A 21,977-nucleotide genomic window follows, 5' to 3' on the forward strand; every position below is an offset into this window, starting at 1 on the left:
GATTATCGGTGAGATTAGTGCGAACACGTTGAAACTCATTAAACCAGTTGTTAACGGTGGCAAGAGATGGGCCTTCATCGTTAATGGCCATTCGCAGTCTATCATAACTTTCTTGTTGACTTACATTGCACGATATCTCAAGTTATAATCACGCTGACTTGCCAAATCGTAAAGGAAATGAATAAAATACATACTCAATGATAATAGCAGAGTTCGATTTTTCATTAAACTTATTTTTATATTTTTGTTTATACGTTGCCAGTTCTGAACACTTTCAGTGTCGCCTTCGAACTACGTCTCAGTATGCAGACGACATATCGTAGGTATACATATTATCTAAGTAAATAAATCTATACGTGGTGTACATAGAAAAGAATTTTGAATTTCATATTTTGGTGTATACCTATGCTTAATTTGATCGGTTTATTTTAAAAAAATATATTATTTATTATCTAGTTAGTAATAGAATTTATGAATCATATTAATTGAAGGTATAATTATTATATAATTTATGTTTTGTGACCAAGACGAAGTTCGCTGAACTGGCTTAAACTTACAGTAGAGGAGAGCTCCTTGCAGAGAGAGGGAGATAACTAGTCTGGCCATAAATACTGTTACAATTAAAAATAAACAAAATATTACATTTGAATTTGGAATCTGTCATTTTTATAATATGATTGTTCATTGAATTTTCTCATTTTGGCGCCAATGCATTATACAATATTTTGCGATATTAAAATACAGTGGGATGATAAAGAGAACTCAATCGCTGTGATTGCATTACACAAAGTAGGTATTGAGCCAAATGCAATTTTTAAAACTCTTCATAGGCTTGGTAATAGTAAAAGATTGTGTTGAGAGATTGATTGGAGTCCCTAAAACAAAGAATTTTGCCACAGAAAGTTAGTGCGTGCTTCTATTAAAAAGTGACCCCAACGTTTAAAGGACTGTATTGCAGCCAATGGTAAAAACATACTTCGAATAAGCTTTTTATATTTTAAATTGTTTTATATTTATGTATTAAACTAACACACTGAAAAAGTAATAAATGTTATTTTCAATAGATTTTTTTTTTCTTTGTTTCAGTATTTATAGAAAGACTAGGTATATTAATTCGTGATGAACCCTTACACTAAGGCATAAACAAACAATCTATCATTTTTTGTAGAACAATAAAAATTTATATGCAATATTTTTAAACTTTCTTTACTTTACATGTCACAGCGACCGCCTTCCATCTTCAGAGACAGTAACTCATCCATGGCTCATCCAATCAGCACTCTGCACTGAACTCCATGTTACAAAGACCAAGCTGAAGCGATATGTGATCAGAAAACGTTGGGCCAAGGCTGTATCTGCAGTGATCGCTTTGAAGAGAATGGGCGCCAAATTTGATGATGTTTCCGAAGAAAAAATAAAGCCATAGACTATTACTGCTATTTATAATGTCACTATGATAAAGTTAAATTAAACGGACCCTAAATTCGTAGATATGTCTTTACAAAAAAGCACTAAAATGAAATGTCATTGATAGGGAAACTAAACAATGAGCTCTTGTAATATCGACAAAATTGATTCATGATCCAGTTTTCTGTTAATCTTTTAAAATAATTAAAAGAGTTAGGTTTACATTATTTCCACGAAAAAACTAAATGACAATTGATGTAAAGTCAAGTGGAAAATTTAAAATTTCGACCTGAAGAAGAAGGAAAATGATATTATTGGTGGTTCACGATTCAATTTTGTCGATAGTACATTGATGAGGACAGAGAGATACTTGTCTCTGACATCGGCAGTATTAAAAATAAGGTAGCTCTTTTATTGACGTCAATTAGGCTTGTTCCAAACGTCCCCAGTTGAGTAAAACGCCAATTAAATCACAATAAATTAATTATTATGGCATCTGCCAAGTTCTAAACCTCTGTACCACAAAACACCAATAATTTTTATTATAATAAGCCGGGACGTTGAAACTGAGAAATAAGTCAATTATGGCCATTAGTATTTCCATACTTTAAATTTTTATTTAATATAATATTATGTTGATTTAATTATAATAAATGTATTATATTTAATATTATAAAGGTATATTACAGATTGTAAAGGATTATTAGCACTGTTATAAAAGACATAATAACCAAAAATCACGAGGCTATTTTAGAATTAAAATGACGACTCCATGGATATTAATTAAATACTTTATAATAGTAACATGTCATTGTTCTAAGTTACTTGATATTTGTCTAGTAAAAGTCTAGTTAAAAAATCTATTTGTATATAGAGAAATATAAAGAGTATGAAAATTATTTAAAAAAAAAGTTATTCTCGCAAAAATTACTACAGTAAAAGTAAATAAATATTTCAGAAACTAATAAAGTTTATTGAAATCCAAGAAAAGAGAAAGTTCGAAAGAAGAACCAAAACAACTCATTATATTTATAGTAAATTGTTTATAATTTTGTAATTTTTGCGAGCGGAACTTTTTTTTTAAATTAAGTAAAATGCAATAAAAATATTCCAAATCAAAGTAGCACAAACAAATAAGCACTGGTTGATTAGATAGACTATGTTATCAAAAACTAGATAAGTATTAATTTTACGTACTTCAAAACTTTTAAGTGTAATTACGTCAAATTAATTCGAGAGGGCGTCTTAATACCTAATCTGTGTGATCAAGCTATTGTTGTCACTGTTTTCATGGTTGAGTACAAAAGATACAACAAAACGCTTGATCACGTGTTAATTATTGTGATGCATTCTGGAAATCGTATTTTTGATCTAAATTCTATGATAATTCTAAATGAGCAATGATGTATGTTAAAACTAACCATAGACAAAGCATAACAAATAATCTCATTTTTGAATCTTTAAAAATTTAATAGTTAATTAGTTTTGTTAAGAGTTTGTATGAAAGACATTAATATTTACTAATTTTATGTTAATATTCGCTAGATAATATTTGTTGATTAGAATATTCGTTATTGTTATAAACATTGTAGCTAATTCATTTTTTATTACTAATGATTTCAATTATTTTAACTCGATATAATTGTTTACTTATACCTATATATTGATGAACAGGGCAACAAATTAATATTATACCTAACATACGGTTTATAATAATATATATTTATGTGTATCATAAACTCTGTACGAGTATCGAACAAATAAATTAAGTTCGTTTAATACGATCAATTGGATATAATCGTATCCTACCAACGAACTAGCTGTGTTATGTAATTCCATTTATTTTTACTAATCCATCAATAATGTTAATCATAAGTTAAAATTGATATAAAATAAAAGTGATAAAGTACTGTGAGTTAATTACGTTTTGACTCCGAAAGAAATAATAGATAAACCGATTTCAACTGGTCTTAACAATAACCGATAAATAAAATGTTAATTACAAAAATTATGCGAGTTGTATTACGTTGATGACTGTTGACAGCTATAAAAAATAGCAAAAAGATAAAGACGAAAAGAAGAACATAGACCTGCAATCATTAAAATGTCAATATTAAATATAATCTAAATCCAAGTTACGCTCAAATAGCCCACTTATATTTGTTTTTTAAGCACAACCTCATTTTACTTTTATTTTATAATTTTTTGTAAATTATCTAATATATAAAATATATACATACATACCTTAACCATTTTTTATTTTTGTCCATAAAACGCAAATTAAAGATTTCGAAAAGACGTACCTAATGCAATTCGAAACTGTAGGGGAGAGCAAGTAGGATTCGAACAGAGGGAGCATTCGTACAGTGGTCATATTATTACTATCCAACACACTGATGCGTTTGTATTTATGTAAGTGACTCCCCCGTTTATGAGTATAGTCTAACCTCGGGAGCGGCGTGGTAGTACATCTACGAGTTTCGTTGGAACGAGGCGTTACGTGTTTTCACCCTGCGTAAGTAATTTCTCGATGTACCTTTGAACGTGTTTATTACCAATTTTTTTTTGATCAAATTGTGTTCTAATTTCTTATGGCTCATGAATTGATGTTGTAGTTAACAATGTCAGTGTTCATTTTGGGCTAACTTTGACGGTTATTTTTATATTAAATTGGTTTGTCAAATATTTGAGTTGGGGCACCTTCGTACAGTTATGAATGGGGTGGATTCATACTGTACGATTGCTCCCCCTTGAGGTTAGATCATGTGATTACTATGACGTTATTTTATTACAGAATCATACCGCGAATATATGTGAAGGGGCAAGTCCCCTAATAACGGGAGAGGTAGTAGAAGATGGGGCCCAGATGTATGTTCAGCAACAACAAGCCATACGTGAAGAAATGGATCCTAATCAACACAGCAGCTGTATCACTCTCTTTGCTGTCAGAGCCATTTGCCTTAATTTCACCAGCTATAGGATTAATGACACCAGAAATTATCTGCTGATACTCCTGAAAAGAACAGATTGGAACAGAATAATCAAAAGACCTGAAGAAGACGAACACGAACAAAGAACCAGGAAGATGAAACGCGCTTTACACTTGCTAGCAGAGACAAATATCAAAACTTAACCAAAGAAAACTGTAGCGACCGATAGTGAGGACGAGACTAGTATAAGTTAAATAGAAAATTCTTGTTCTTCCTTAGATGAGATGTCCAAAGAGCTTTATATTGACAATCAAAATCCTGTTACGACGGAAAACATAAAAGAATGCTTTCTGCCGGTCAAATTCGAATAGAAAAAAACTTTTCTACATTATATTGGACAGGTGGAAAGATAATATAGCCCCACTGAATACAAAGTTTAAGTACTGAGATCACAGCAAAGTACCTGGATGTGTACTAATGTGCAATAAAAGATCCATTATCTATTGTTTGTGTGCCAATTCGTTGTTTTGATGATTGATAATTAATATTGATTGAGTCATTAAGGAAATAAGAAAACTTTATAAAAATTGTTTTACTATTTTGACTTAACGACAAGTGCTCAATTGCTTCATATTTATAACTACTAAAGTGTAAAAAAAAACAATATTGTTAATTATTACTGTCATTAAGGCCAACTCTAAGATCTTTGATCTCAATAAATCTAACGTTGCGCTTAAATGGCATTTCAATCACGTTGTACGGAGGCTCACCACTATGTATGAATGTGCCCACACCGTGTACGAAAGTACCCCGCGTCGGCACAACTTGGTTATAATACTTCGTATCAACATACAACTATGTATTATTATTGCCAGATATGCTAGTAATATAGCAATATTAAATATATTTTCAAATATCTATAATATAACATTTTACAAGCCTTAGAGTAAAAAGTGTACGAATCCTACCAGCTCTCCCCTAATGTTATCAATAAATGAATGAATAACAATGAATGTGCATTGATATTATGGACAATTCATTCATAGATTCGTTAGATCCCTAATTCCTATAGAGGTCACCGTATTAGGAGTGGCAACATAATAATAATGGAAATAAGTTTTTATGATGGCGTAAACTGAATTTAAATTTTTAATAAGGTCGTCCAGCCTCTTATTACGTAGGTAGTATTTACAGCCTCTTTGCTGTTTGCTCTGGCTAATCTTCAAAACGTGCTACACCTATTTTGATAGGACTATCACTGACAGATACCTAAAGCTACAAAGATGTTCCTGTAAGAGTTCCTACGTAAAATGTACCTTGGACTATCAATTCTCCACACCTGGTCACAAGGCACTACATAAGCAAGTCAACGTTCCAGACTATATGAGAGCTGAAGACTGGCACTCAAGAGTCCCGACCTGAAGCACTTGACTACAAATTATGAAGTTTTAGAAGACATGCCCCGACACACCGACAAAAAGTCGCAAGTAATCTCTAGCACAAGCAGTTTTTTATGAGATTAAAGGTCGAGACAAGCAAGTCGTTCAGCTGATGGTATTTGCTACGCCCTGCCCATTACAATGCAGTGCCGCTGAGGAAACTTAAAAAACCAAAAATTCTGAACGGCGCTACAAATAATATAAGTTCAAAAAACAATATGGTTGGTTGACCCATACCATATTGTGATGGGATTCACTTTTTGTTGACAAAAAAACCAAACAGTTTTATATTTTTTTTTATTTTTTAAAACCACCCAATGGTATTGCACTGACCCACATAAAACCAATGCAATAACACAGCGTGCGCCTCTCCAACAACATTAACGGTATGACTTCTGGTATCTGGCACGGGCACCTGGACCACCAAACTTCTTGGGCTCGCAGCGCCTGGGGTCAGCTACCAGTAGACTTCTATCGTATTGGACGAGGATATCTTTGATCTCCTTCTTCGATGCTTCATCAACGTCTGTAATGATATTAAATTGACTTGTTAATGTGGATTTCTATATGACAGTATTCTGTCACACTTATGACAACTGTTAGCAACACAATGCATACATAACAATATGCAACAACAACTAGTAATTGCTTTATTGAAAGAATTTTTTTTTCTTAATTATCAAGAGTATCCTATTTGCATATCATTAGGCAGTGTTGTTTGTAATTAAATGGCAAAGTTGATCCCTATCAAGTGGCTCAAAAAAGGAACAGCAGATTTATAAAAAAAGTACTTTTCTTTTATGAAAAATTCTTGTTTGCCCATAACAGCACAGACATAAGTGCATTATGGATGTTATGCCCCCTGACAACACAGTGATTAAGACTGCAGCATCTATAGACACTGAAAGTTAGGCCCAGTTTCCACCAAAGCGGAGAGGAGAGATGTATTTGATAATCAATCAGATTATGTTATTTCCACATCTCTCCTCTTAGCTTCGGTGGAAATTTATCAAGAAGAGAGGAGAGGTCTCATTTATCTATAGAATTTGGTGCCGCGTCGAGCGATCAAGCCGCGCGGCAGAGCGGAGCCGCGTGTAGGCGGGCAGCCTTGCGGCGCCTGAGAGTTTCCGTCTTCCTTTCGTATACATCACATGACTGATTTTTGATGACATTTTAATGACAACCTTGCAACAAGCTTTTTATTACACTATTATACTAAATTTTTATTTTGTCAACACTACCTCTATCAATATGTGATGTAATGAATTATCAATGACTAATAATAAAACTAACGTAACACTAATAAGAGTGGACCGAGATCAAGAGCTAACACTATTGAATAGACATAATGACCCATTTTGAAAAACCGTTCAATGTTTGCAGAAATAAAAGGTTGTAAAAAAGAGTAAAATAAAAAATGCTCATTATAGTAAAGTTTAGAATTAAAATGTTGTGTACACTTCAAACAAGTCAGGTATTGAGAACACTGACCGTTTGGTAAATGTCACATTTGATCTCCTTTCTCTGAAATGGCTGAAACACATTTGAGCATTACAGCTTTGGAAAGAAAGGGTTCATATTTATACATCATACATACATCATATATTGTAATTGTTTTGATGTTAAACATGAGTATAGTAGAAGCCTAATAGGTGCACTAAGCTAGAATAACTAGTTAGAGTTACCAATAACCATTTGGGTTATTGTCGTCTGCCTTTCGCCATTATTCAAAGAACAATCCACTAACTTCTATTATTACTCTCAATTTTTAATAAAACTGAACAAGTGACTTGTTTAATTAGTTATAGCAATAATCACTTGCTAGTTCATACTTGATGTAAATGTTGGCACATCATCAGATGAGTGAAAACCAAAAACACTAGACCACACAAAATACAAGTTTTTGAATCTGTACTGATTCTAATTACAAAACCATTTGTGAAAGATGATTTAAGATTTACTTAAAATAGGTCAAGTCTGATAGATGAACAGACCGACATCTGTGTCAGACTGGCATGCTTATATATATATATTATATATAAAAAAATATGGAGTTAAAAATACTATTTTATTAATATACTTACATTTTTGATAGAATGCAATGAGTGCTTTTGAGATAGCTTGTCTGATTGCATAGACCTGTGCGACATGACCACCACCCTTCACTGTAACTCTGATGTCTACATCTGCAAACTTTTCCTAAAATAACAGAAAAGGTACAGTCAATATTAAATTTAAATTAAAAAATAAAATTGTATTCTAAATGCAATCAGATTATATTGCACTTCATATAACATCAGGTTCGGAATAAGATGTAATCATCATTGTTGTTATTTTTAAAAATAAACACTAACCCCCTTATTCATTATAGTCTGCTAACTTAAAGCATTGCTAATTCTCACTCTGTCTTCTTCTATTGACCTAAGTCAGAATGAGAAAAAACACTCCTAAGCGGCTGTTTAAAGTTAGCGGACCATTATGAATAAGGGGGTAACTGTTGTCTTTTCATAGGGTTCAAAATGTCATGCTTGTTTAAGTAACATTTTGTTTCTATTTTAAATATCAAACACCTTATAATTAAATAGAAGTTGTTATTTGAATATTTCATTGAGATACTGTAAAAGTTGTATTAAATGTTACAAAATGTTAACTAATATTTTAGTATGTTTCCTACTGCCTTTCCACTGCTGGTCTATTAGAAACTCAACAACACTTTGTTCTATATGAAACACTACACAACTAAGGCAATAGGAAAAAAACTAGAGATAGAATTTGAAGTGTAACAGCCGTTTTCAGTAACCTATCTATCCTTAGTTTAACTTACTAGAGGTAGACAACTTATCCTTTTACACTTACATTTCAATAACCTATTGACAGATAGCATTGGACTATAACTATGGATAGATAAAATCTTGTCATTAAATGGTGACAGCAATATATCTGTAAGTAAAACTATGGATAGATAGGTTATTGAAAACGGCTAGATATCAGTTTATTTTGGGAAAGGTGTCTTTTTCTGCTATAGTTTGGGTATCCCTGGCCTAAAGGTTGTGTGTATGGAGCTGACCAATTAGATACTTGGCCAGTGCCTGATCATCCTAATACAGGGTTGTAATGAGCAGCACCTCAGTGAGGATAATTCTATTACTTTCATTAAACATCTAAAATTTGACCATAGATTCAGATATCTGAACTTCCATAACTAAAAAAGTCAATCAGGTGGAAATACAAGCAAAATTTATGCAAAAGAAGTTACTCTTTTATATTAATTTAGCTCAGTGTAGCATAGTTCAGCTTTCACAGTTAGTGAAAATAATAATAGCAATATATGGTGGTGGATAAGAAATATCATTTTAAAGATATTAGACTCCATATTATGTTAAAATTTACCTTAAAGTGTCCTAACAGAATAGCATTTCTCACTACATTCTTACCTTGCCAAGAAGAAGGATAGGTTCCTGAAGTTTATACTGGAGTAGTCTAGGTTCAACCAGCTCCAGAGGACGTCCGTTTACTTTAAGGACTCCATGACCACGCTTGCAGTATGCGACCGCTGTGGCGGTTTTCTAAAACATTAAATATATAAAGGAACAGGAAAAGGAGCAGAGGTTATCAATTTCGAATAGGTCGTAAGCAATGTAAAAAAGGACAAAACTTTGATTCCGTAGTATTCCGCACGTATATCTTGACGATTTTTTATTTCAGTTACCAAATAAACTTTCTTTCAAATACAAGTAATTATAGTTTCAACTGCAAAAACACGTGGACGTTGATAGTTCTTACCTTGCGCCCGAATACTTGTACGGCTTGGATTGGTTCGCGTCTCACCTGCAATCGTAACAAATATCTTTAGAATAAATCACTTTTATAATGTAATGAAATAGTATATTATAAATAAAACCACAAATTTAATCACACGCACCTCCTGCGCGGCAGCCATTTTGACATGAAAGAAATAAGTATAAGAGTCAATTGTCAAAGAATATATTTACTCTGGAAAAAGCAACCACAGACTAGGTTTAGTTATACTTTATGAAACATAAATAATGTTGCTAGCTTAATTGTTAACCGCAGGTCATTAGGAAGGTGATAATTCATACGTCATGTTAGGGTGTGCATGATGCTTTTAATTTTGCAGGCGAATGTATTTGCACCCCAATTATATCTTCAAGATTAGAAATAAGGTAGGCTTTTGTGCGGTCCTTGAAGGATTCTCTTGAAGAATTACATTAATGTTGTACATTTTTTGACCAAACAAAGGCAGAGTACAACCTTGTCCAGGTACAAGTATTGATCAGCACTTCAGCAGCAAAAGAAGAAGCTAATGAACTTTGTAACATAGCAACGATACATGTTTCAAGCTCTGGCTCTGTTTTCAATCAACCAAAACTCAAATGGTTAAGCAGTATCTGGACATCAGTTTGGGTGAACCATTAACCATATATCATCATCATGCCTCCTCGGTATCATACGGTAAAACAAGTTTTTTTTTTCTTTTAATTTAATTGTGTTAATTTAAATGTTATTATCTTTTAAAATATAAAATTTGTTAAAAAAGGAAAATAATTTTTAAATATGATTCTATAGCATTATAAAGTGAAGAATCATAATAATAATATTATGGTTTCCTATAACTTTATTTTTGTTTTAAGCCACTGTACCTACAATTCTACATTTTCATTAAAAATACGATGAAAATTTACCTACTCACAATTATTTATTAAGCATTGAGAAAATACGTTAGTATAATTCGAACATCTCCTCATAATTTATTACCATTTTACGAGCTGTATCATATAACTTACTTAGAACACACTTTTATAATATATTTTTATATGATCTGATGATGATTTCTGTATCTGATTATATTTCACTGATCCACCCCAACATTCAGTAAAGTGTCATTTCGTAAATTCTGAAGAAACCTTCTTCGACAGCAAATTGAAAATGTATATTTTAACCTACATAGCTCTGTTGGTTTAGCAACACTTACGCCGCGTCTGCTGGGCCTATTTTTTAACAAAACATGTAGCAAAACAGTCCGTCCGCTTCACCTGTTTTTATTTATATTTTTGGTTCATTTAAAAAATGATCCGATGAAGTGCAACCAGTTTTTTGTATTTATTTTTATGATCTACCAATGTAACAGCTCAAACAACCGGTCTTTCTGTTTTCAGTTGTATAAAACACAGTGTTTTCTTTACTCCACTCCATCACAAACAAACCAAATATAATTTTTATCGCAAGCTACGAACGAAAGTGGAATGGCACGGGATGAAAGTCTATAATATATAAGTCGACTTGCATCCCGTGCCACAAAATAAATTAAAAAAAAGAAAGTGAAGTTTGGCCCTACCAATGAATAATTTATATTTAAAAAAAAAGTTATAGGCTAGGGGAATATGTATAGTTATTTATAGGCTCAAAAATAAATTAAAAAAGGAGTATGCACACCGACTCAAACCTACGAATCAAACAACCAAGAAAAATTATCAAGTTTACTCTGAAAATGTACTGAAAAAAATATTAACATGATATTAATATTCTTTTTAAAAAAATGATATATGAAAATATTGAATAGATACAATATAATATTTGTCATACCAAAGAATACGTAATAGTACAAGTTATCATCCTTATATATTCATTTCTTTTTATTAATAATAAATATCAAGCTAAAAGCTTTTACTTACATTTAATAATTCTTCTTCAGTACCTATATAGTGAATTTAATTCACATAACGACTGTGTGCCACTAGATGGTGCTAGCTGGCTCAACGTTGGAATGAAAATTGGAATTTTTACCAGGTACCAGCAACGGCCAGCGAAGCGACTACGACTTACGAAGTTACGAGTAGTGAGCTAGTGAGTAGCGACACTTCTCATTATTTACATTAGTTATTCTGTATTCAGTTCGCGTCCACATTTCTTGCGGAATGTTGTGTCTATGTTGTGTGGCATTTACGAGTGAATACGCGTACTTGATTACGAAATTTTATCAACATTCTTTTACTAGAAGAAGTATTTGATAATATCTAAGTGTAAAAAATTGTGATATGAACTGTTTGGACAGTAGCGGATTGATTTACTGTACATTGATAGTATTTTGAAAATAAAGGTAGGTTTTTAATTTCTCATAGATTAATAATCATTTTGTGGTCTACCGTCATGTTCGTTTTTACTTTTTATTATTATTGTAACAAATTAATGTAGTTACTATAGTGAATAATATTATTTTTATAATATTTTAGTACAAATTTATGCTTGTAAATTATTCGATCAGTTTTGCTAATGAATTAGTAATCCGCTGAAACAAATAACTAAAGCTTACATGAGTAAGTAACTAATTTCAGGAATACCTAGATTAATCTTAATTTACCTAAGTTATACAAAAGTACTTATAAATTTAATTTAGTATATTCGGATGTTCATCCTGTAACTTTAATAGCGATTTTAAAATATATTTTCAACATTATTTTGATTTCGGACATTAACCAACAGCTTTTTGATAGGTATAACTCGTGCTAATAATATTATCAATTATTTAGATAAATTAAAGATATCATTTAATATTATTTATTAAATATATCATTATATTTAGGTTGTACTAGTTGGTTCCTACAATATAATATGTATTATATTATTACCATGAGTAGAGAGATCTTAGACTATTGAACCAAAAACTAAATAACATTATTCTTTCCACAATATAAATGTACCGTATATATTATAAAATGCAATTACTTTTAAAGTATCTATATATAGAAATTAGTTTAAAATGTGAATACCATTATCGATTAATAATTTACAAAAATCGATAACATTCGTTTACAAAAAAAAAGACATTACTATAGTCCGTTATTAGAGACGGTTGTTAGTTGCTATATATTATTAGGTATGTAGTATGTACTTTAGTGTCATGTCACACCTTGGGAACGAAGCGATCGCTCCCAAGCTATTTTTTGAATAAAAATTGTATTGGCATATGAATACAAATCTGTGACCCACTTTGTTAAATGCTCCCATTGTTCTCGGGTCTTTTTGATTTCTAATTCTTACAGCTAAACTAGGATAGGACTATTTTGTGGGTTAGTTCGTTTTCTTACGTCATATCATACACTTACTTTGTATTAAAGTATATCTTATACTGTTTATGATCAGAAGTAAATAATCATATTTTTTAGTAGGTAATTTGGTGTTATTTTCCGAAATTATAATATAGGTAGGTACTTACTACGTATTTCTAGCCTTCTGAATCGGTCGCGGTGGTAGCCATAGCTTACCGTGCTAGCGATAAAAAATATGTAATTGACAGTTTTCAACTGTTTTTATAAAAAAAATTGAATAAACTAATATTGTCACGAAACGAACTAGTACATTATTATTTATTACGTACATTTATAGAAGGTATTAGTATTTAGATACCTGTATCCTTAATGTCTCATCAATGTGAATAATATTATTTTATGTACCTATCTGCCTATATGTTGCCGGCAATGTATATCCAAATTCCATATTCTATACATTACCTAGGGAAATTATATTATGAAATAAAATTAATTTTGACATTTTTTATAATTTGTTTTTTTTAAGTCAAGATAATTCGTATTGGAATTGATTGAGATAATAATTATATAGCACAAGGATTTTGGGTTTGTTACAAAATATGTAAATAACCAATAATAATTTAAAAAAGGTGTAAATATTATTTTCGAATGCCGAATAACAAAAGAGTATGAAATTGAGTTTATTTTATTAACCATATACCTTACAGAAATTTTAAGTACGTACTAAAATTATGAAAATTAATTTACGAAGTGCTGGTGGACCAGCAGTTATTCTATACAATGCCCTTGGAATTGTGTACATTACCTAAGTATCGTCTGTATAATTCTAGTAATAATATTCGGTAGTAGTATAATACATAACTAAATCGCGTTCACGTCCTGCTATCAAAGGTTCGTCCTTGCCGTCTCCAATTAGTTCAATACTCTAACTGATGCGTCACCAAAACTGAATCACATTAAAGAATGTGTCGGAGAGATAAAATACATCCGACATAAAGTACTTACTCTATGGTTAATGCATTTATAGTAATGAATATATTACAAAATTATACAGTTAGATTATTTAGTTACCTTTCCTCGTAATAGCTATCTCTGAAAAGATATGTCGTAGAGAGAGTAGCTTGTGCTTTGTACATATTGTACTGTGTAATTAAACAATTATTCTAAATTTAAAACTTGACTTTATCTTACCTCTGTCACCAATAGAACGTCATTGTTTGTCACTATAGAATTACATGACAGGGAGAAGTAATTTTATGCTTGGAGTAATTTCCGTTTAATAATAAGACTAAAACTTGTATAAAACCGATGATTCAAACCCCCTTATTCATAATAGTCTGCTAACTTAAAGCATTGATAATTCTCACTCTGTCTACTTCTATTGACCTAAGTCAGAATGAGAAAAACACTTCTTACCGGACCATTATGAATAAGGGGGAAAGTCTTTAAATATAAAAAGTGTATTAACATTATACAATATTTAATAGATCTGCCGCCGCGTCTGATATAGGGTATGTATGATATATAATACACAAGTGCTGACCCGGCAAATGTTGTTTTGCCAATTAGTTCAGTATTCCGCGCCCGCTCATAGTATGAATTGTCATATGTAATGGAAATGTTATTGACTGAATTATTCGTATTGCGAATGTATAGGTATTTCTAAGACAAAAAATATAGGTAATCATCCATCATATCAAATACCTTCTCCGAAACCCGCTGCATCTTATAAGTATTATTCTGAACGGTTCAGTAGATTTCGCATTATACCGAAAAAAAAGGCTCTCCATCTATTCAAAGTCAAATATTTTTATTCAAAATAGGATTAAAAATCACTTATTGAACGTCAATAACTAGTATTGATTGTGAGTTGTAAGGACTCGGAGAATTATAGCAACATTATAGGGCTTATGAACAATTAATAATACTACGAAATATACTTTTACAATTTTCAATGTGAAAATGTTCTATAATAATTGTGTCTGATCGCGATAAACGTATAACCGATCGTCGTATAATCGAACCGTCGCGATAGACCCACTAGACAGAGTGACTCATGAGTAAGGTTTTTGTATATTTACATATAGCTAATTTGCGGTATTTACTGGCAATAAGCACACTCCATCGCTCATGGAACTATTAATCGATGGGTACAGAAGATTCTCGAGGTGTGCCGCGGCAGAAAGATGAAGTAGGAGACGCCCTCCACAAGACGAACTGATGGACTGATGAAGGTAGCGGGGAACCATTATATGCAGACCGCCCAAAAGCGGTCCTTGTGGAAGTTTTTGGGGAGGCCATTGTTGTGGACCGCTTAGGGCTGATGACGATGATGATTTATTCAGGGAAACCCAAGGAATAGTATACAAATGTAAATTAGATAATTTCGTAGGATCCTTCATATGTTTTTATAACTATTTAACCAATTCCGAATCTGAGTTCCAAATCATGAACGTGTCTTAATATGTAATCTGTGATTAAGTGTGTTTTGCCACTGTCTTTATCTAATATACAAAATTCTCATGTGGCGGTGTTTGTAGTTAAACTCCTTCGAAACGGCTTGACCGATTCTCAAGAAATTTTGAGTGTATATTGGGTAGGTCTGAGAATCGGACAACATCTATATTATAAATAAATGTTAAGGGTGGTCCACGCCAATTTTTTTTTTTTTTTTAATTTTTTGAATTTTTTTTATAAATTTGTTTGATTATGAGTCATACATAAAAATACATACAACTTCCAATTTTCAACCATCTACGATCAACAGTTACTTTTGTATCACGATTTTAATATCAGCAATACAACGTTTGCAGGGTCAGCTAGTATGTATATAGTACCTCTGCATAAAAGAGACAAAATATGCTTGACCACAGATTGCGTATATTTGACACCTTCATGAATACGACCTTTAGGTCTTATAGGAGTCTTACCACTTTATCATTTCATGACCGTTCTATGAACGTATCAGACGCTCGGACTCAAACACGTCGTAGACTACTTACGTTAGAGTAGGCATACGCCTTCACTTTGTAAATTTATAAATACTAATAAACTATCGAATAAAATATGTTTTGTGTTTATAGCTATCATAGTTTTATGATAATATAAAACAATTCAAATAAAAAAGACTATTCTTCAAAAAATAAATCTATCGAGATTTTTTTTCGTAATCGTGTTTTCAAAACTGCCATAATTTAGATAAAGAAATGAAGATAAACATGTCAAAAAATTGGAACCGCAGTATTTGTAGAAGTAGTTTAAGTAGATTTTTAAACTAAACAGACTATAGCGCCTTAAACGTTCTTGTTTATGATAAATCTTTATCTAGCTAAACATAGAAAAGAGTGGAAGAATTTGGAAGCGGCCTACCACTCTATCTTTTGTCCATAGACAAACAGATAGAGCACGGCAATACTTCAAGCCGGCCCATATTCTAGCGCTCTACAAAGCGCAGGTCCGGCCACACATGGAGTATTGCTGTCATCTCTGGCCAGAGATGACCCCAGTGTCAGCTCGATCCATTTGACCGCGTGCAACGCAGAGCAGCTCGAATTCGAGTCGGGGACCCAGTGCTCTGTGAACGGCTGGATCACTTGGCGCTGCGTAGAGACGTCGCTTCATTGTGTGTCTTCTACCGCACTTATCACGGGGAGTGTTCCGAAGAGCTGTTCAACCTGATTCCTGCCGCCGTATTCCACCTTCGCACGACACGCCACAAATTAGGATATCATCCCCACCATCTGGATGTGTGGTTAAAGTTATTAATTATAACCATAACCACACATCCACATAATAACTTATTATGGTCCTCCACTGTGCGGTTTTCAAGGAGCTTTCTTCCACGTACTACAAAGCTGTGGAATGAGCTTCCTTATGCGGTGTTTCCGGGACGATACGACATGGGTACCTTCAAAAAAAGCGCGTACACCTTCCTTAAAGGCCGGCAACGCTCTTGTGATTCGGAGGTGATCACTTAACACCAGGTGACCCGTACGCTCGTTTGTCCTCCTATTCCATTATCAAAAAAAAAAGATAGAGTGGTAGATGTTTAGTTTGTAAATTTTAATAAAGGCTTATATTATTATTATTATGATAAATCCTAGCAAGGATCACCAGTATAATAAGAACCACATGTGACACGACAAAAGTGAACGTTATCTAGACGATCTTAAGATACATTATACAAAATACATTAGCGATTACTTTATGGAGTGCAGTTTGAGTGATAGTATAGTTTTTATTTCCAATAATATTTTTGTATGGACATATTTTCTGTAAGAGGATTTATCCACTCACGGTTTGACAGCTCTGCTGTAAAATAATTTCATTATAACAACAGGGAGCATATTTTACGATAAAATTCTTGATGTTAAGAAATATTATTGACACATACATAAAAAAAACTGTCGGGTCTGCTAGAAGGTACTATAAATTAGTCATTTAAATTTTTGCTCAGTCTAATCGTAAGTAGCTACTCATTCAATTCGTCAAAAATTGTAACGAGCCTTGCTTTAAGTCCGCTATAATATAAAAACTATTACTGCTACTATACGAATATTATAATCATCAGTTATGACCAGTAAAATAATCTTCAATTTTCCAATATGAAATCTTATCAAACGTGCACATAACTGATATGTCTTAGGTATGATAAACTTTTTGATTTCCATTTTTTATGAATGAAGCGAAATAGAACTAAATAATTTTATACATCTTAAACTTTGCATGGTTCTAACCAAAAACCATCTCTTAAAGTAAAAAGTAGTCCTTTTTTCATGTCAAGCAACTAAATGGTGCTCTTCAGTCAATAAATGGTACAAAATAGTATCAATAATACGCCTATTGAAATTTCTCTAGAAACATACAATCGAAAATAACATGTAACCACTAACTGCGTCGCAGAGAAAGTACAATAATACTAGGCTGTATGTCTTTGAGCCTTTGCCTTTCAGTAACTATTAAAAACAAATCTTCATTAGTCTACAAGAAGGTCGCATTACTTGTAACCTAGTAAGCTTAAGTGGTTTACATCGGCCTCATTATCAGCGAAGACAGGAAGCCATAGTGAGCCTGTCGGTCACTCAACGGTACGGACGTTTCTAACACGATAATGCAGTATATGAATTAAATTGACCTAGTTTTTGATGGAAAACATATCGGACCATTCATTAGTTAATTTGGTAACTGTAACGGAGGCCCTAGTCTATAACATAACTTGAAGTTTTTTTTTGTTAGAGTGACGGCTAGTTAAATTTTGACAGCTACCGTCTGTTCATGATTGGATGGTCTAAATGTAAAGAAAGAAATTTAATGTAACTGGCTGAAAATCTCATTGATGTACTATAAACAATTAGATTCCCAATCGCCTATTAAGAGTCGTCAAAAAATGTCTGAGCCGCGTTGTATATATAAGTATACACTTAAACAGGTAACATTAAAACATTCACTCAAATTAACACCTGATGTCGTGGCAATAACGTTCAAAGTGTATGTGCAAATATTGTATGCGCTCATAAGAAGCCATTGATTATGGTGCGAAACGTGTCATTTCGTCGGCAATGTATTTTGTTTGAATTGAAATGTAATTATTTAGCAAAATGATTTAAAACACTTACCCGAAATACGAAACTCCATCTTTTTTAAGCTTGGATAGGCTATTATTTGGACAGTGTTTCACTGAACACTGAAATTGCGTGGCATTGCATTCAAAGCGCGGTCAAAACACAACTGAACAAAAACTCTGTCTAATAGAGAGAGGCAGAGTTTTGCTTCAGACAATTTTTGAGCAGGACTGTAAGTCTACGTCAATGCAAAATCTACAAACAATACCGACTTCATAGATGTTGTATAATAAATACTTTTAAACAAGGTTGCTTCTAAGTTAAATTTAAAAAACGTCAAGTGTGAGTCTGATTCGCACACAAAGGGTCATATTATGATACCTTGTAGCTAATTTCTAAATAGAGTACTTTTTATTTCGATTTTTTTTATTTAGCATGGAGACCACTATAGTAATCTTAGTTTTTGTTGGTTAAGTGGCAATTTTATTCAAATTCAAATATTATGATATCACTTATTGAATGTCAAAAACTATCACCTATTCGACAAAGTATGCCTCAGGCCTGCGAAGAACGGGCGCATGAAAATCAGCGGGCTCCTTTTTATAGTAATCACACCCCGTTAAAATTTTACGTCTCTAAAGTCTAACTATTGTGGTTTATGACAAACAACCTGCTGACAGAACGACGGACAACGTAGTTCGGAACCCTAACAATTACGACATCAAATCTCCATGTGCCAATAGCGATGGTGTCTAGTACATTACAGTAGCTAACACGTGAGTGCTCATGCAAGAGTTAAAGACCGGTTGATGTGATCATAATTATTAAAACAAGTTTTCTGTCACCACGACTGAACCTTATACTACATATTATGCTAATTACTGTTGCGATATAGTATATACTGTAAATTGACTTAAGGCAGTGCTTACACTAATTATATCCCCCTTATTCATAATGGTCCGCTAACTTTAAACAGCCGCTAAGGAGTGTTTTTTTCTCATTCTGACTTAGGTCAATAGAAGAAGACAGAGTAAGAATTAGCAATGCTTTTGCGTTAGCAGACTATTATGAATAAGGGGGTATATGAATACACACATGACAGACTTTTTAATGACCTTGACATTTTCTTTTCAACAAAACCAAAATTTAAAAAGCAAGTAAATGATATTTTAAGTGAACAGGATTAATATATATCTTTATATATATAATTCTTGTGTGCGTGTGTATGTCACTGAACTCCTCCTAGACGGCTGGACCGATTCTAATGAAACTTTCTGTGTGTATTCAGGTGGATTCGAGAATGGTTTAGATTCACAATTGAACTACCTCCTAAACGGCTGGACCGATTTTGATGATATTTTTTTTCGTGTGTTACGGTGAATTTGAGATTGGTGTGTGTCTTCAGGTGGATTCGAGAATGGTTTAGATTCACAATTAAACTACCTCCTAAACGGCTGGACCAATTTTGATGATTTTTTTGTGTGTTTCAGTGAATTTGAGATTGGTTTAGATTCTCAATTCCGTCTATATAATATAATTCTCCTGCTCATGTGTATGTAAGTGAACTCCTCCTAACGGCTGGACTGATTTTTCAAATTTAAGACGTGTGTACAGGACAACGTCTGTTGGGTCCACTAGTATATATATATTTATATAAAATCTCATTAGGTAACTCTTTTCTTTAAATGTAAAGTAATTTTGTAAATAACTTAGTTTTAAGACATCTAATTTTATATTTCTTTCCTCATTTGTATGTACATATTACTTTAATTAATGTTAAACTTTTTATTCATCATGTAAGATACTAGTAACTAAAAAATTAACCTGTGGATAACGGCGTGGGTTCTTACTAAAATTAATTTAATATCTACTATACCTTGAAATTGTAAAATGTATTGTGTGAACTGTTTGTTGTCCCTAAGAAATAAAATAAAATGGACTAGCTGACCAGGCAAACGTTGTTTTGCTATGTAAATTATTTTTAGAGTTAGACCGTTTCTTGGACATTGCAACATTATTTTTTTTCTAAAATAAAAGAATTTGTCTAAAATAAACGTAGCCTAAGTTACTCCTTATTACATCAGCCAATAAAAGTCCTGTCAAAATCGGGTCAGCCATTTCAGAGATTAGCCGGAACAAACAGACAGACCGACAGACAAACAAAGATTGTAAAAAATTTAATTTTAGTGTATGTACCGTTCATATTTATATTCATATACATGTTGTAAAAATCGGTTATTTACATATTACAAACAGACACTCCAATTTTATTTATATGTATAGATTAGGTTCAGGTTTTCTGTCACCTCGATTTAACCTTATACTACATTTTATTAAGTTAATTACTGTTATGATATTATGGTGTTTAATGGAAATCGCCTTCAGGCTGTACTTACACTTAAATATGAATTAGTTTGGGCATTTTTTTTCTCAACAATTCTTCATTCTAAATTATTCATAATAATTAATTTCTGTTTTGCACAGGATGCCGGCTAGTTTATGTGTACCACAACGGCGCCTATTTCTGCCGTGAAGCAGTAATGTGTAAACATTACTGTGTCTCGGTCTGAACTCTGAAGGTCGCCGTAGTTAGTGAAATTACTGGGCAAATGAGACTTAATATCTTATGTCTCAAGGTGACGAGCGCAATTGTGGTGCCGCTCAGAATTTTTGGGTATTTCAAGAATGCTGAGCGGCACTGCATTTTAATGGGCAAGGCGTATCAATTACCATCAGCTGAACGTCTTGCTCGTTTTGTCCCTTATTTCATTAAAAAAAAACTACCGCTTGTGAAACAAATGACACTCTGAGAGAGAAGAAACGGCGCATGCAACTTTCCCAGTATTATGCGATCTTTTAAATAAAATTATTTTTATTACAATACATGAGTAATAATTGCTTTATAACAATATGGTTCATCTGAGTCAAAATAGCAAGAAGGCGAACCATTGTTTAAAAAAATATATAAACAAACAAACCACAAGGAAGTAACTGTGAGAAGCAATTCGTGAGTGAATTTGAGAAATATCATAACGATCTTCCGCTAAGTGAATCTTGTAATCAAATATAATGTTTATCACAACCGGACGCAGAACTGTCAACATGGGACCACCATCATGGTTACAGTTTTAAATTACCCCACAGTTATGGGATCAAGTTCTGCTGAATACTAATTATGGGAAATTAACAGCAATTAATTAATGAAGAAAGCTTCTATACTATGTTTTATTTATGAGAAAAAGTGACGATACGAACATGAGATTCACTTTATGGTGAGTGATACGCCCTGCCCGTCGCTTAGGATTCATTTATTTAATAAAGTACACCGCATCATGTATAGCAAAATTTTCTAAATCTTAATTTACAATTTGTTGTTCTAAAATATATAACAGTTATGGTAAAAAATAAAACTCATAGGTACTTACTATATAGCCGACCTACCTACCTACTAAGCTAGAGGACCCGGGTTCGAATCCCGGTAGGTGCAAGCATTTATATGATGAATATGGGGATGTTTGTTTTCGAGTCATGGATGTTTAAATGTATTTATGTATGTTTATATGAATATATGTA

General features: G+C 32.6%; 3 protein-coding genes across 3 annotated transcripts in view; 2 read left to right on the forward strand and 1 right to left on the reverse strand.

Annotated features, from left to right (window-relative positions):
• LOC126970807 (myosin light chain kinase, smooth muscle) overlaps positions 1 to 3,656 on the forward strand; it is a 67,014-nt gene extending 63,358 nt beyond the window's left edge. Inside the window, exon 8 of the mRNA XM_050816929.1 lies at positions 1,225 to 3,656. Coding sequence (XP_050672886.1) covers positions 1,225 to 1,426 — 202 coding nt within the window. The 3' untranslated portion in view covers positions 1,427 to 3,656. The remainder of the gene's footprint in view (positions 1 to 1,224) is intronic.
• Positions 3,657 to 6,056: 2,400 nt separating this feature from the next.
• On the reverse strand, positions 6,057 to 9,811 carry LOC126970893 (40S ribosomal protein S16). The gene is made up of 5 exons (XM_050817042.1): positions 9,699 to 9,811; positions 9,560 to 9,604; positions 9,211 to 9,342; positions 7,861 to 7,975; positions 6,057 to 6,302 (listed from the first exon to the last, which is right to left on the reverse strand). The coding sequence occupies exons 1-5, from the start codon at positions 9,714 to 9,716 to the stop codon at positions 6,157 to 6,159; spliced, it is 456 nt and encodes a 151-aa protein (XP_050672999.1). The 5' UTR covers positions 9,717 to 9,811; the 3' UTR covers positions 6,057 to 6,156.
• Positions 9,812 to 11,678: 1,867 nt separating this feature from the next.
• The window catches only part of LOC126970789 (uncharacterized), a 60,559-nt gene continuing 50,260 nt past the window's right edge, over positions 11,679 to 21,977 (forward strand). The window contains exon 1 of the mRNA XM_050816881.1: positions 11,679 to 11,894. The gene's annotated coding sequence lies outside the window, so the exon portion shown is untranslated. The remainder of the gene's footprint in view (positions 11,895 to 21,977) is intronic.

This window comes from Leptidea sinapis, chromosome 22 (genome assembly GCF_905404315.1).
Source record: "Leptidea sinapis chromosome 22, ilLepSina1.1, whole genome shotgun sequence".
NCBI lineage: Eukaryota > Metazoa > Arthropoda > Insecta > Lepidoptera > Pieridae > Leptidea > Leptidea sinapis.